Source organism: Epinephelus moara, chromosome 10 (genome assembly GCF_006386435.1).
Source record: "Epinephelus moara isolate mb chromosome 10, YSFRI_EMoa_1.0, whole genome shotgun sequence".
In the NCBI taxonomy this organism is placed as follows: Eukaryota; Metazoa; Chordata; class Actinopteri; order Perciformes; family Serranidae; genus Epinephelus; species Epinephelus moara.
This window is the reverse complement of record NC_065515.1, coordinates 8,933,066-8,947,156: the sequence shown is the minus strand read 5'-3', so window position 1 is coordinate 8,947,156 and position 14,091 is coordinate 8,933,066. Positions and strand designations below refer to the sequence as shown.

The window sequence follows — 14,091 nt, the reverse complement described above, 5'->3', positions numbered from 1 at the left end:
ACGACATACGGGGCATGAGATATGCCCATTCAAAGTTTGCAATTTCAATCGGTTGCTATAGCGCCCCCCTTTGGCCAATTGATGTAATATTGCTTCATTTGCATCCTCCCATGACCCTCTACCACTGTGCCAAATTTCACATGGATTGACCAAGTCAGTGAGGAGAAAAACGTGGAACAGACACACACAGACAGACAGATGGAGTTTTCGTCATTGTATAGTAAGATAGATGTGGAGTCATTTATCTTGTGTGTTTCACTGAATAAGTGACTCTACAAGCACTGACCTGATGGTGGCACTAGAGGAAAAGTCAGCGGATCACCAAAGTCATTAGGCTACATCATTTGGGGACCATGATTGTTATACAATATTTCACAGCAATTCCTCCATCATGATTGAGAGAATTCACTCAGGACGGACTAATCGACCAAACAACTGGTGGACATTGCCATCTCCTCGGCCCTGCTGCGAGTGCACCTACAAATTATATTAAATATTTTGGGGAAGACATAGCCATGGTTAAAAGCTGCAAACATTGAGTGTTGACAAGACACAGGATGAAAACTGTTGACTCCATGTAAAAGTCACATACACTTTGAACACCCAACATCCTGGAGATTTTATTTTATTTCCACCTTTGCCTTTGAAAGAACATTCATTATTCGCACATCCACTCAAGGTTGCTTATCAAGAAAACAAACATCTTATTTTTAATGCTATTATTTTTCTGATCAAAAATCACATCCTCCCTACATCAATAGAATACAATTATTATAACAATGTTCTGTTTTTGTGCTTTCAGCTCACCTCGGCACCGAAAGTCCTCCCACCCTCCTTGGTTAGCGCTGATTTTGCTGCTAATCAGCTCACAAGGATCTACCTATACACATTTGGCCAGAAGCCAAAACTGAAGTACGAATGTATGTGTTTGTGTACATTTACCTCTCGCTCTTAGAATTATGTCCACTTACACATAGCACTGTCCCTTGATCATGGCTCCTAGGTCTGTGTATCTCCATAACAACAAGCTGACTGATGCAGGACTTCCTGATCAAATGTTCAATGGTTCTGATAGCCTGGAGATCCTCACCATGTCCAGCAACTTCCTGCGGGTTGTCCCGAAGAATCTGCCCTCCAGCCTTTACCGTCTCCATCTGAAGGTCCAGCACCTGTTACGTTTGCATTTAGATTTTAGGTGGATGATAAACATCTTATTCTTTTCATTTACGAATATTGTGATAGCATAAAGATTGCTGTTGTTGTTACAGAGTAACAAGCTAGAGAAAATCCCGGCGGGGGCCTTTGACAACTTGCGAAATCTCAGAGAGCTGTACCTCCAGAACAACCTCCTCAGCAATGAAGGCATGGACAACGAGACTTTCAGGTGGACAAACACCCAGAGCTTAAAAGGACAGTTCACAACAAAATCAAAATACATATTTTTCTTCCTACCTGTAGTGCTGTTTATCAATTTAGATTGTTTTGGTGTGAGTTGCCACGTGTTGGAGATTTCTGCCTTCTCTTCAATATAATTGACCTAGATGGCACTCAGGTCCGTGTACTTCGCGGCCATTCGTTTTTCGTTTCGAAATAACAAATTGAAACACGGAAAACCAACCATTATCCGTTTTTTGTTTTGAAATGACCAAACGAAAAAGGAAAAAAACGATCCGTCTCCCATTTTTTATTTGATAATAAAGAAAAGAAAAACGGAAAACGAATCGTTATCCATTATCCGTTATCCGATTTAATTTGGGAATTTAAAAAAACCCTGTGGGAAACTCCTTTCTCTATTTTTTGTTCGTTTCTTCTCTGTGACCAGTAGGTTGGTCTATTTTCCGCAATAAAACCTGCATATTCATCCAAAGACATATTGCCACTGGGGCCCAGTGCTGCTTGATGCTCTCTGATGACACACATCTCTTGACGGGTCGTTCGTGGAGCACATAAGAGCTATGAAATGTACACACATAAGAGCTATGAAATGTACATACAGAGCATGTACATTTCCTATAACTACTAGAATATTGCTTAATCTGACATGTTATGCTAATAAATAACTTTTCTAACTAATCTAGGTCACTCTACATGGACAGCAACTAACGGCATACCACATTACACGTTACATGTCCGCAAAAAATGATATGCAATACGTGAATTAATAAAAAGTTTTATTACCATGGACCAAACGTTCCTTTTCGTCCGCCAGTTTTCTGTGAAAGTGACGTCAATTTCAGTCAAGTCGGCAACCCCTGTTCCAAAATTATCTCCGAGTTGTTTTTCCAACATGAGCAGGCGTTCATGTGTATTTTCCCAGTCGTAAAGTCATTTTTTCCAATTATTCCGACACCACATAAATGCAACTTACTGGTAACAGAGAAGAAACGAACAAAAAATAGAGAAAGGAGTTTCCCACAGGGTTTTTTTAAATTCCCAAAATAAATCGGATAATGGATAACGATTCGTTTTCCGTTTTTCTTTTCTTTATTATCAAATAAAAAACCGGAGATGGATGGTTTTTTTCCTTTTTCATTTGGTCATTTCAAAACAAAAAACGGATAATGGTTGGTTTTCCGTGTTTCAATTTGTTATTTCGAAACAAAAAATGAATGGCCGCGAAGTACACGGACCCACTCAGTGTGGTGATCAACACGCCTAAAAACTATATCTGAAAAACTCAACAGCAATGTCTCTTTCCAGAAATCATGACCTGGTTACTCAAGATAATCCACAGACCTTGTTGTGAGCAGTTTCATGTAGGAACTATTTTTTTTACTGCCAAACTACACCCACCAACCATATCACCATGCAGAAGGAAGCGTACATCTACTCATTGACAAGATGCTCGTGGTCGTGACAGCACAACATGATAGCGCTCTCCTCGGCTGAGGGAACTGCCCATTGGTCCGACATCCCATTGTTCCGACCATATTAAACCCATTGTTCGGAAGTCCCGTTGTTCTGAAATCATCGTGATGCCCTGTGGTTAAGGTCTGGTTAGGTTTAGACACAAAAACCACTTGGTTAGGGTTAGGAAAAGATCATGGTGTGGGTTAAAATTAAAAAGAAAGTGACAAACACATAAGCCGTGAAGTTCGGTAGAGAAAAATAGCTCCGACATGAAGCTATTCACAGCCACGTCAATGAATTTTCTTGAGTAAGTAAAAGAGACAATGCTGCAACACATTCTCATCCCAACTCATCAAATATCGCTGCTTTGTCAGTTGACCTCCACGTTAAAATATGATGCTCTAGGTTCCCGTTCTGCATCAGTTTTGGATGTTAAGGGACAATTGTGTCAATTACCTGCATTGTGTCTTTTAAAACACACTTCTGTTTCCTCAGGAAATGTACAGGTTCTGCTCGTTAGATGCAGCCTTTTTCAAAATAAAATATCAACATAGGTAAAATGCTTCATTTTTAGGTTTATACCTTTTAGTTTAGGCAACAAAAGCACATGGTTAGGTTTTATAAAACATCATGGTTTGGCTTAAAATAAGTACAGTTGTTACTTACGTCATGTCGCATCATGTGACATATATTACTAGCGTAGCATGCTAAACATACTAGCATGCTACGTTGTTATTGAAATAACACCATTGAATTTTGGTTTCACATGGAAGATATAAAGCCGGCTCCTGAGTGAAAGTCCAGGGTTTGTTTGACCCATCAACCTCCCCTCCCACCATCCCTATACTCTTCATACTATGGTAGTTGCTGGTGGCGTGACAAACTGCCTCCCAGTGTGTCTTATTCTGCCACAAAGGGTGCCTCTGTGCAGCGGTGTCTGAAGCCAACATCCACCGACAAAGCTGCGATATTTGACGAGTTGGGTTGTCGCTCGCTGTCTCAACAACGGCTGCCGTCCAGTGCGTATCATGCAGCCATGACCAGCGCTTCTGTGTGTCGGTGTCTGACGCTGAGATCAGTGACAAAACAGCAGTATTTGACAAGTTAGGACAAGTATTTGATGAGAACAGGCTTGACATTGCTTTTCAGTTTCATAAATGTTTTTTTTAGTTTCCATTATATTGGAGAGAAGGCAGACATCTCTACGGCCAATATCTTCAACACTCAGCAACTCACACTAAAACAGTCTAGATTGATAAATAACGCTGGAGGTAAGAGGAAAAATATGTATTTTTGATTTTGGGATAAACTGTTCCTGCAACATATTCTGCCATTTTGATAAAATTTCCAATTGTAAAAGAAACCTTAATTTATGTGTTTTCAAGTGTGTACTTGACAAAGACTATGAATTCTCATGTTGCAGCTTTGGAGAAAAACACAGAACTGATTTGATGTCTCCTTCTCTCCTGGCAGCCAGCTGAGCAGCCTGGAGTGTCTGGACTTGTCAAATAACAACCTGAGTGTCGTTCCCAAGGGTCTGCCTCGCAGTCTGGTGCTGCTACACCTGGAGAAGAACTCCATCCGCAGCATCCCCGGAGACGCTCTTACTTCTGTCCGAAACCTGGAGTACCTGCTGCTCCATAATAACAAGCTCCGCTCCCGCTCCATCCACCCGGCTGCCTTCATAGTACGTCTTTCATTTCATATTCTTTTGGATCTTTTACAGGACAGCTGAACTGTCATAAAACATGCACATTTCAGATTGTATTTTCAAGATTAAAAACAGGCTGGAAGAGATCGTAAGCTGAACTGCTTTGTTATAAGCATCTGACAAGTTTTGACATTTTATGCAAAACATTTTCATTTTCACCAGGGCTTGAAGAAACTGCACACTCTCCACATGTACAACAACTTGCTGGAGCGGGTTCCCAGGGGCTTACCTAGGCGGGCCAAGACCCTGATGCTGCTCCACAACTTCATTGCCGAAATTGGCCGTAACGACTTGTCCCTGCTGTACACCCTGACTGAGCTCAACCTCAGCTACAACAAGCTGACCAGCCCCAAGCTGCACCGCGAGGCCTTCAGGAAGATGCGTGCACTGGAAACTCTGGATCTATCAGGGAACAACCTTCATTCCTTCCCCATGGGTCTTCCGCGCAGCCTGCAGGTGCTTGAAATCAAGAACAACCAGCTGAACACCATACCAGACGGTGCGCTGACGGGCATGGAGAAGCTACGGAAGCTCATCCTGAGTGAAAACCAGCTGAAACTGAATTCAGTCTACCAGGGAGCCTGGATGGAGCTCGGTGCTCTCACAGTGAGTGGCTGGGGAGTGCAAGATGTTTTGGTCCACTGCAGGAACAAACTGTAACCTGAGCTTTTAAGATCCTTGCGAGGATTGTGTATGAGATTCTTGAGACTTACAGACTTTGCCAGTACAAATATATAACATTAAGATTGGCAAACAGGATGAAGCGTCATGTGAGTTAGGAGAACAGTAGAGGCAGATTTTCCGAGTCGATGAGGGGTTTGGCACCTTTGAGGCCACAGGAGTACAGGGCACACTAAATCCCAGTTCAGACCAAAGATTTGTGATCAGATGAAGCTGTTTTAGAGCGTTGCATGGAAAGGTTGCAGTGGTGTGAACTGGCCTGTCTCAGCTCATCTCAACCCACCTGATGGTGTCACCTGTGACCCAGCTTGCCAAGTCAGCAATGTCTGGTTTTAGAACGTAAAGTATGTCGCCTGTTTCAGCTGCCAGTTATCTTGTTGCAAGTTCAGCTTGTCATTCAGTTACAAACTGTCAGCGTTTTCGCTTGCTGTGATATTCTCTGCCGGCTGAGCCCAAGTCCATCTCATTTACATCCCCGTGGCTGTTGATACATATGTTTGGCTCCGTCCATATGGCGTGTCGTGTACAGAGTTGTTTCTATGGAGATGATACACTGTCTCATCTACTGTAAACTCGCAGGTTTTTGGTGACACATCAAAAATAGTTTCAACTCATCTCGTTGCTAATCTTTAGTCTTAACAGAGCTTAGGAGGATGTGGTGGTATTACAGTAAGTGGAAGTCAAGTAATATATATTTCATTATTCCCCTTGGGCATACTTTGGCGAATGAGCAGCAGTGCAGCATGTCCAGGAAGTATCAATCGAAAGTGTACGTATGAGTTTGCAATACTAAACACACTCAGTCAATCACCATCACACAGAGTACTCAAGTTTGTAGTACTCGTAAAACAGTGAAAGCAAACAGTGGCTAAACTTTAAGTTTTGATATGCTAGGTTCCTGCAGTGGGAAAGGAGATAATGCTGTAATTCCATTGCATGGTGTGGCACAGCTTTACTCCACTTTACTCGTTCTGTTTTTTGGTTTTCCATCAGTAAAAGTTGTGGATAGTACCTGGTACGCTTTTCTGGTACCATCTCAGTCAAGGTTCCAAGTGAGCTGAGTTGAAACTAGAGGGTGGAGTTAAAACAAAGCAGGCTACTGATTGGCCAGAGAGAATCGTCACTTGCGCAAATCCACCATTTTTAATCGGCAAACTACCACCCAAATTTAAAAAATGTTTGTTTCCTGTGTGAAACCAAAAATCAGTGGAGTTATTTTAATAACAACATAGTGTGCTAGTATCTTTAACATGCTACGCTAGTGACGTATGTTACATCACATATGTCCCGTGATGTGACATTAGTAACAACCACACTTTATTTTTCTCAACCTAACTTTGTGCTTTTGTTGCGTAAACCTAAGGAAGTAAACCTAAAAACTAAATGTTTTACCAACGCTGTAAGTTTAGCTTGAAAAAGACTGTCAGCATTGAAAAGAAGAGATGCATTTAACAAGCGTAAATATATATATGCCATTCCCGAATGCCCAAAACTGATGAGGGAGGCTACCTTGCGAGTTATATTTTGACGCGTAGGTCCACTGACAAAGTGACTGTATATGAAAATTTGGGATGAGAATGTGTTGGAAAAGCACCTGGTACCAAAAATGAGTCAAGGCGAGCCACACCATGCAGTGGAAATATGGCATTTGACAGTAGTTTATCACTGAAAATGTTTTGATGTGTTCATTAATCATTGTGCATCTTGTATTTTTAGACACTAGACCTATCTGGCAACCAGCTGTCACACATCCCTTCTGACCTGCCTGAGTCTCTGGAGTACATTTACCTGCAGAGTAACCGCATCTCCAGTGTTCCTGCTTCAGCATTTGAAAACACTCCAAACATCAAAGGCATCTTCCTCCGGTAAGGAACACACAGACTGCTTCTTATCAACCAGGAGGCTGTAGTCATTAAACTCATGTTACTGCTAATTGCCGGTCCTTTTCTTTCTGATTGGGTGTTAAACTCTTGTCAACACTCCATTTATCCTCCATGATTGTTTGCACAAGTAGCTGCAGGACCCTGAGGCCTTAACCTGAACGCTGCAACGTCCTCAGGGCTTTGTAGAAATCTAGTGGGTGTCTCCTCACATAACTTTCTTTTCCATTTGGATTGATCTCCACTCAGGAAATGATTGTGCAAGTTTGAGTGAAAAATGGCTGCGAGGAAATGCTTTTGTTTATACTGCTCTGCACATCTCTGAGGCACAGCTGCAGGCAGGGAGACATACAACGGTGTTCTTACTCCCTTTTTCAAAACATAAATTTTACAATCAGCTCAGAGTGAATTTAGGGGCCTTTTATTGTTGTAGAAGTGTCTGAGGAAAGGTGACATAAAGCTCACAGTCTCTGAAAGGAGCATGTTTAATATATGACAGTAGTGTCTCACATGTTTCGGAACTGGATTCAGAAAGTCCAAATTTAAAGGAATAGTTTGACATTTTGGGAAAAACGCTTATTTATCTGTACACAAAATGAAGCTACTGCCAGCAGCTGTTTAGCCTAGTTTAACATGAAGACAGGAAACAGCTAGAAAGTGACTAAATTTGCCCACCAACATTCTAAGATCACTCACACGCTGACACTTTGTGCCGGACTATTTCTGGGCCAAGTGTATTGATCTCTTATGGCTGGTGGTAACTTCATAATTACCAGACGGTGGTATAAATTTTCATCTCTAACTCTTGCCAAGAAAGTGAGTAAAGTAAACTGCAGATGACAAACCTACAGTGGCCCTGAGAGCTCAATGCAAACTGCAGATTAAGAAAACACATCCAAATAGACACAAGAGATGCAGATGATGTGGTTCTGATCATCACACCGTGACCTCCATTATGTACTGGGGCGGTTTGTCACCAAGTGTGAAGTGGTTGGGATCAGAGTCAGCAGCTCCAAATCTGAGGCCATTAGGACCGTTTCCACCGCAGGAACTTCAGGGTAATTTTACGGGGCCGGGGCCGTTGGTGCGTGTCTCCACTGCAGGAACCACCCCTGAAGGACAGAGCTCCGGACTTTTACAGGGGCTAAACAAGTCCCTGCCTCGGGGTAGGTACTCAGAACGGCCCCGAAAGACTCCTGGCTGGGGCTTGGGGATTACTTGGTGCTGATTGGATATACTCAAGGAGGGATGTGACGTCAACAGAAAGCAACAAAATAGCCGGCATTTTTAAAACTCAGCAGACGAGGGTTAGCTCGTTCATATAGCTTCCGCCGCCATGTAAAAAAAACTCACTAAATGGCCCGTGAAAAAAATATTCTTTCCAGCGGATATCTTAGTTACAACATGATTGAGCTAGCAAAGCAGTTTTGTGTTGCTATGTGTGGTATTTATTCAGTTATGGGAAATCACGATGTCTAGAAAGCATCAGTAGTGGCTGCAGCTGACAGGGACAGCTCACAACAGCATCTGTTAAAAGCCTCCCGTTGTCGGATACGACATGAAACTACTCCAGTTAGCTCAATCATGTTGTAACTAAGACATCCGCTGGAAAAAATATTTTTTTCACGGGCCATTTACTGAGTTATTACAGACACCGCTATCGGCTAACAGCTAACAACGTCCCTACGTCGCCCCGGTCAAAATGGTCGCGCAACGATTACGTCACATCCAGAGCCCGTAACTTTACAGGAACCTTCCTCGTACTCCGCTCTCAGTGGAGACACGGCGGTTGAGAGGGCCGAGCGAGAGGACGTTCCTGTAGTAGTTCCTGCCCCCCAGATAGTACCAGGAACTTCTTCAGTGGAAACGGGCCTTATGTCCCAACCCTCACCTTTGGTCATAAGCTCTGGGTAGTGACTGAAAGCATGAAATTGGGGATACAGGCGGCCAGAGTTTGCCTCAGCCTTAGAGACAGGGTGAGGAGCTCAAACATCTGGAGGGAGCTCGGAGTAGAGCCGCTGCTCCTTTGTGTCAAAAGGGGTCAGTTGAGGTGGCTCAGGCATCTGATTAGGATCCTCCTGGGCGCCTCCTTTTAGAGGTGTTCTGGGCAAGACCCACTGGTAGGAGGCCCCGGGGTAGACCCAGGACATGTTGGTCGGATTACATATGTCATCTGACCTAGGAACGCCTCAGGGTCCCCCAGGAGGAGCTGGAAAGTGTTGCTAGAGAGAGTGATGTTTGGGGTGCTTTGCTTTGCCTGCAGTGCATTGAGTTCTCAGGGCCACTGTACAAACCTGACATTACATTAAACCCTTCTAACTCCTCACAGTACAATATAAAGTGTAAAAACTTATGATCAATCTGCCAAATGACAGTCTCAGTGTTGTGTGAATGCGATTTTACCTCATAAAAGTGAACCTTGTGATAAAGTTTTATGCAAATATCCCCGGTGTCCTGGTCTGTCACTAATCAACTAAATTTACTATGTGTTGGACCGTCAGACCGAGCTTCATTTTGCAGAGTAGTGCACTGCGGTATCTAATCTCCCCCTCTCCTCTAACTTGTGTGCATTCAGCAAATTTTCCACTTAGGTTTATTCCACATAGTGCAGGCTTATACCCACAGGCACAGCAGCTGAAAGCCACGCTCAGACAGCAGAGTAAAGAGGTTTCGGACGAGCGCTTTCAAGGCTTTTGTTCTGTTTGGCTGTCGGTCTGACCTCAACCTGGCTGCTTTATGGCTCGTGTTTGCAGGCCTTGACCCCTTCCAGGCTGCTGTGCTCTTCGTGTTGTTCGTATCAGCTGCTGCCATGTTTCTTTTCATTTTTTTCCTTCACCAAATCCCCCCACAGCTGGGAGCCTTCGGTCTGAGCCAATTTAGAAGCCGGTGGAATGCTTTGCGTCCATGGGGAAAAGTGGAGGGAGGATTTACTTGTGTATTCATTACTAATTGCACTTGTGTTGCATGTTGGCGACTTGTTAAGAGTTCAACATGCAAGCATTTTCACCGATAGATAAGAGCAGATACAGGTGATTCCAGTATATCAGAAGTGCTTTCATCCTAATAAGTGAGTGAAACAACTTTGAGTGTGTTTGGTCCGCTCAGTGTTACATTAGAGTGGGTGCAGGTCAGTGTAAAATATGTACTCAACAAATGGGTCCCACTACACTGATCCCTGAGAGGAGCAAAGCTGCTAGACGCTTCTCCTGACAGGTTTGTACCTGCTGTCTGTTAACCATCTCTCCTGCCTTACAGGATTTTTGCCTTTAGCCTCTACAATATGTAATTTTCTGTTGCTGTAGGTCTCTTAATTAAAACAATAGCAGAAGACGGAGCAATGAAGTCAGTTTCGCCTGGTTAGAATTCCAGCAATGTTCATTGTTTCAGGGATTTTATCGGAATCCGAATTATCCACAGAGGTCTCTTACTCTCCAAAACATCAGACCAGGGATCTCATTTATAAAACAGTGTGTAGAATCCATACAAAAAATATACGTACAGACAAAAGCCAAAAATGGCATGCACCAAAAAATATTCAACAGTTTCTACAATCAAGCTTCCACCTCACCATCTGCGTCGCCTATTTCTCGTCTCCAATATGTTTGTAAATATGGGTCAAAGTTTCTCCCATCAGGTCTGTTTTTTTATCCCAACTTTTGCGTGGGAAGTTTCAGGCCTTGTTTTGAGTGTACGCAATGTTTATAAATGAGTGATTTAAACCGCAAATCACCGAATAAAGCAGTTTTACATTAGAAATTAGTGTCTCTCTGATGCTGTTGGTCTCACTGTGGAGGGGCTGCTAGCCCAGCTCTGACACTGTTTGGCACGGTAGGAGCTAGGGCAGAGCTGCTGCTAACATTTGCCCACCTTTCATCTCTAAAAAATGAAGATCCAGATGCTCAAGTGGGAGCCACATTATCCGCAGAGGTCTCTTCCTCTCCAAGACAAACATACCAAGTTATTTGAACTGTAAAAACACTGAATAAAGCAGTTTCACTTTAACATTTCACGTCATGTTTCTCTGATGCTGTTTAACTCGTCGTGGAGAAGCTGCTTGCCCAGCTCCTGCCAGAGGTGGGTAGAGTAGCCAAATATTATACTCAAGTAAGAGTACTGATACTTTAGAACAATATTACTCAAGTAAATTTAAAAAGTAGTCATCCAAATAATTACTTGGAGTATTTGGTGAAAAAACTACTCAAGTACTGAGTAACTGTTGAGTAACGTCTGATTTATTTGTAAAATAAGAACATGAACGTAATCAAACAACCAAAAATAATAATCTGCAAATTCATGTATTTTAAACGATACCCCTTTAACTAAAACAAAAATAAATTAAATCTTTACAAACATAACATAAATCAAGGCACAAGAAACACAAATATATTCTTATATACACTGTACAAATATATATAAATATGTAATTATGTACTCAGAGGTGGGTAGAGTAGCCAAATATTGTACTCAAGTAAGAGTATTGTTGCTTTAAAACAATATAACCCAAGTAAAAGTAAAAAGTATTTTGCATTGAAACTACTCTGAAAAGTACAATTTATCCAAAAAGTTACTCAAGTAAATGTAACTGAGTAAATGTAACTAGTTACTGCCCACCTCTGGCTCCTGCTAATGCCTGCTCACCTTTTTTCTCTGATAACTTAAGATCTAGACACTCAGGAGGTTTTTAATGGGAGCCAAATTATCCGCAGAGGTCTGTTCCTCAGTCAACAAACAGAAAAGGTGATAAAATCTGGTAAAAACACTGCATAAAACAGTTTCTTTTTAAAATTAGTGTTTCTCTGACACTGTTTGGCATGGCAGGAGCTGGAGCATGTTTGCCCAGCTTTTTTCTCTAAAAACTTAAGATCCAGATGTGACATCCTAATAAATGTCCTTTTTTATAAGATTAAACTGCACATTTTAGAGTGGCCTTTTGTGACCTGTGTAGTAATGAGTCCTCACTAACACTAAAACTTAAACCTTTAAAAATTGGGAGGAAAAACAAATGTTGCATTTAAATTTTTGTTCAGTGTTATCAAAAACTACCAAGATCTAAAAGGTGTGTTGTAAAAATATGGCTTTAAACTAGATTAAAAGTCAATTTTCAGAAACCCAGAAAGCCAAAACCCCAATGCATGTGCAAAGGGGATATGACACCACTGAAGGCAACTGATCAAATGAGACGAAGCGTATCTTATCCTTTTTAGACATTTCAGTACGGAAAAGTTGCACATTATTTCTTTTAAAGGTCTTTCTTATTCTGATTTACTGTCAAGTGGGGAAAACCATCTCAGAAATACCTCTCTTATTTCTTTTCAGGTTTAACCGCCTGTCTGTGGATGCAGTGGATGAGAGCTCTTTCGCACATCTGTCCAACTTGCAAGTGCTGGACATCGGCACAGGAAACACCGACCTCCCCTTTAAAAAAGAGGAGATGGAGCAGGAAACATAAAACGCACTAAACTGAACTGACATTGGACTGCATTGTGTAAAGGACAGAAAGGGCTTTTAAATGGAAATGAACCTGTGAATGTCATTTCCCAGGTCCATTATTGTATTGAGTGGCATATTTCTGGTGCAGGATACCGGATGAAGTTACTTTAGTTTCCTTTTTTTGGGCTGGTTAGCATATCTTTATATCTGAGCTTTAAATATTTGTTTTGGACTGTTGTCATGCAAAATCTGTCATCTAACTGTGTTTTTGTGCTTCCAAAAAACATACATCCACAGAAATCAATGTGAATTTCCCCGTGTAAATGTTTCAGAATCAATACCAACAATTAAGCAGAGTGAAAAAGGACATGTTGTCCACACTGTGTGCGGCTTTTCTCTGCTCCATGTCATTTTGTCGATGGCTGCCTTTTTTCTCAAGCTTAACAAAGGTGATTTTACCAGAAATACTGTGAAACAATTTGAAATTTTAACACAAAAGGTTGCAAGATAAGCAGTTTGCCACTAAAACCAACAAAGCCTCAGTAATCTCAAACTGTGGAATGAAACACTGCAAGTACTCTCAAATAGGTCTGCAATTCAGTGTCATTATAGATCAATCTATCACTTATTTTTTCAACTAATGGATTAATTTGTTAGTCTATAAAATGTCAGTATTAACTAAAGCTCAACACGAGCCTGAAGCATTTTTTAAAAATTGGATAATTTGTTGGATCAGCAATTGGAAAATCTCATTTTATTTATATTGATTAAAAAGGAATAGAAGAATAAAACCACTGAAAAGCTTTTAAGTTACAGTCTTTAAAGGGACAGGTCACCCCAAAGATAAATACACATATTTTTCCTCTTATTCCTCTTAGATGTCTGCCTTCTCTCCAGTATAATGGAACTAGATGACACTCAGCTTGTGGTGCTCAAAGTGCCCGAAAAATACTTTTGAAAAACTCAACAGCAATGTCTCTTTCCAGAAATAATGACCCAATTACTCAAGATAATCGACAGATCTTGTTGTGAGCAGCTTCATGTAGGAACTATTGTCTTTCTACTGCACTACACCCTCTGACAATATCATTGTGCAGAAGGAAGTGTGCATCTACTCATGGATGAGAGGTTCATGCTCGTGACATCACGAGATGTAAACAATAATGGTGTCCTCCTAAGCTGAGCTGTAATGTTAGCTAGCTCAGTGGTGCTATCTCAAATGTAAGTTTTGGTGCTTTGAGCACCACAAGACGAGCAACGTATTCTTGCATTCTATAACAGTTCCAGTGATATCCTATGAATTAGCCCCTACAGATGACATCACATTCTTAACGTAAAGCTACATAAATAAGGTTAAGTTATGGAGGTTAAGTTTAGGACAAGAAACATGTTGAGGACGTACCGTAAAGTTCACAAAAAGTCCAGCATCCCAACTTGCATCCTTACAAGACTGCTTGGTCCTGCTTCCTTGTTTACTCCCATCAGCGCATTGGTCACATGATTGCAGGCTTTTAAGATATGTGGAATATGTATGATTTT

The 14,091-nt window shown here is 41.6% G+C and overlaps 1 protein-coding gene across 1 annotated transcript in view; it reads left to right on the top strand.

Annotated features, from left to right (window-relative positions):
* The window catches only part of podn (podocan), a 25,261-nt gene extending 12,452 nt beyond the window's left edge, over positions 1-12,809 (top strand). The window contains exons 6-12 of the mRNA XM_050055088.1: positions 803-912; positions 1,004-1,160; positions 1,269-1,384; positions 4,324-4,537; positions 4,724-5,167; positions 6,959-7,107; positions 12,439-12,809. Of these exons, the coding sequence (XP_049911045.1) occupies positions 803-912; positions 1,004-1,160; positions 1,269-1,384; positions 4,324-4,537; positions 4,724-5,167; positions 6,959-7,107; positions 12,439-12,571 (1,323 nt within the window). The 3' untranslated portion in view covers positions 12,572-12,809. The remainder of the gene's footprint in view (positions 1-802; positions 913-1,003; positions 1,161-1,268; positions 1,385-4,323; positions 4,538-4,723; positions 5,168-6,958; positions 7,108-12,438) is intronic.
* Positions 12,810-14,091: the final 1,282 nt, after the last annotated feature.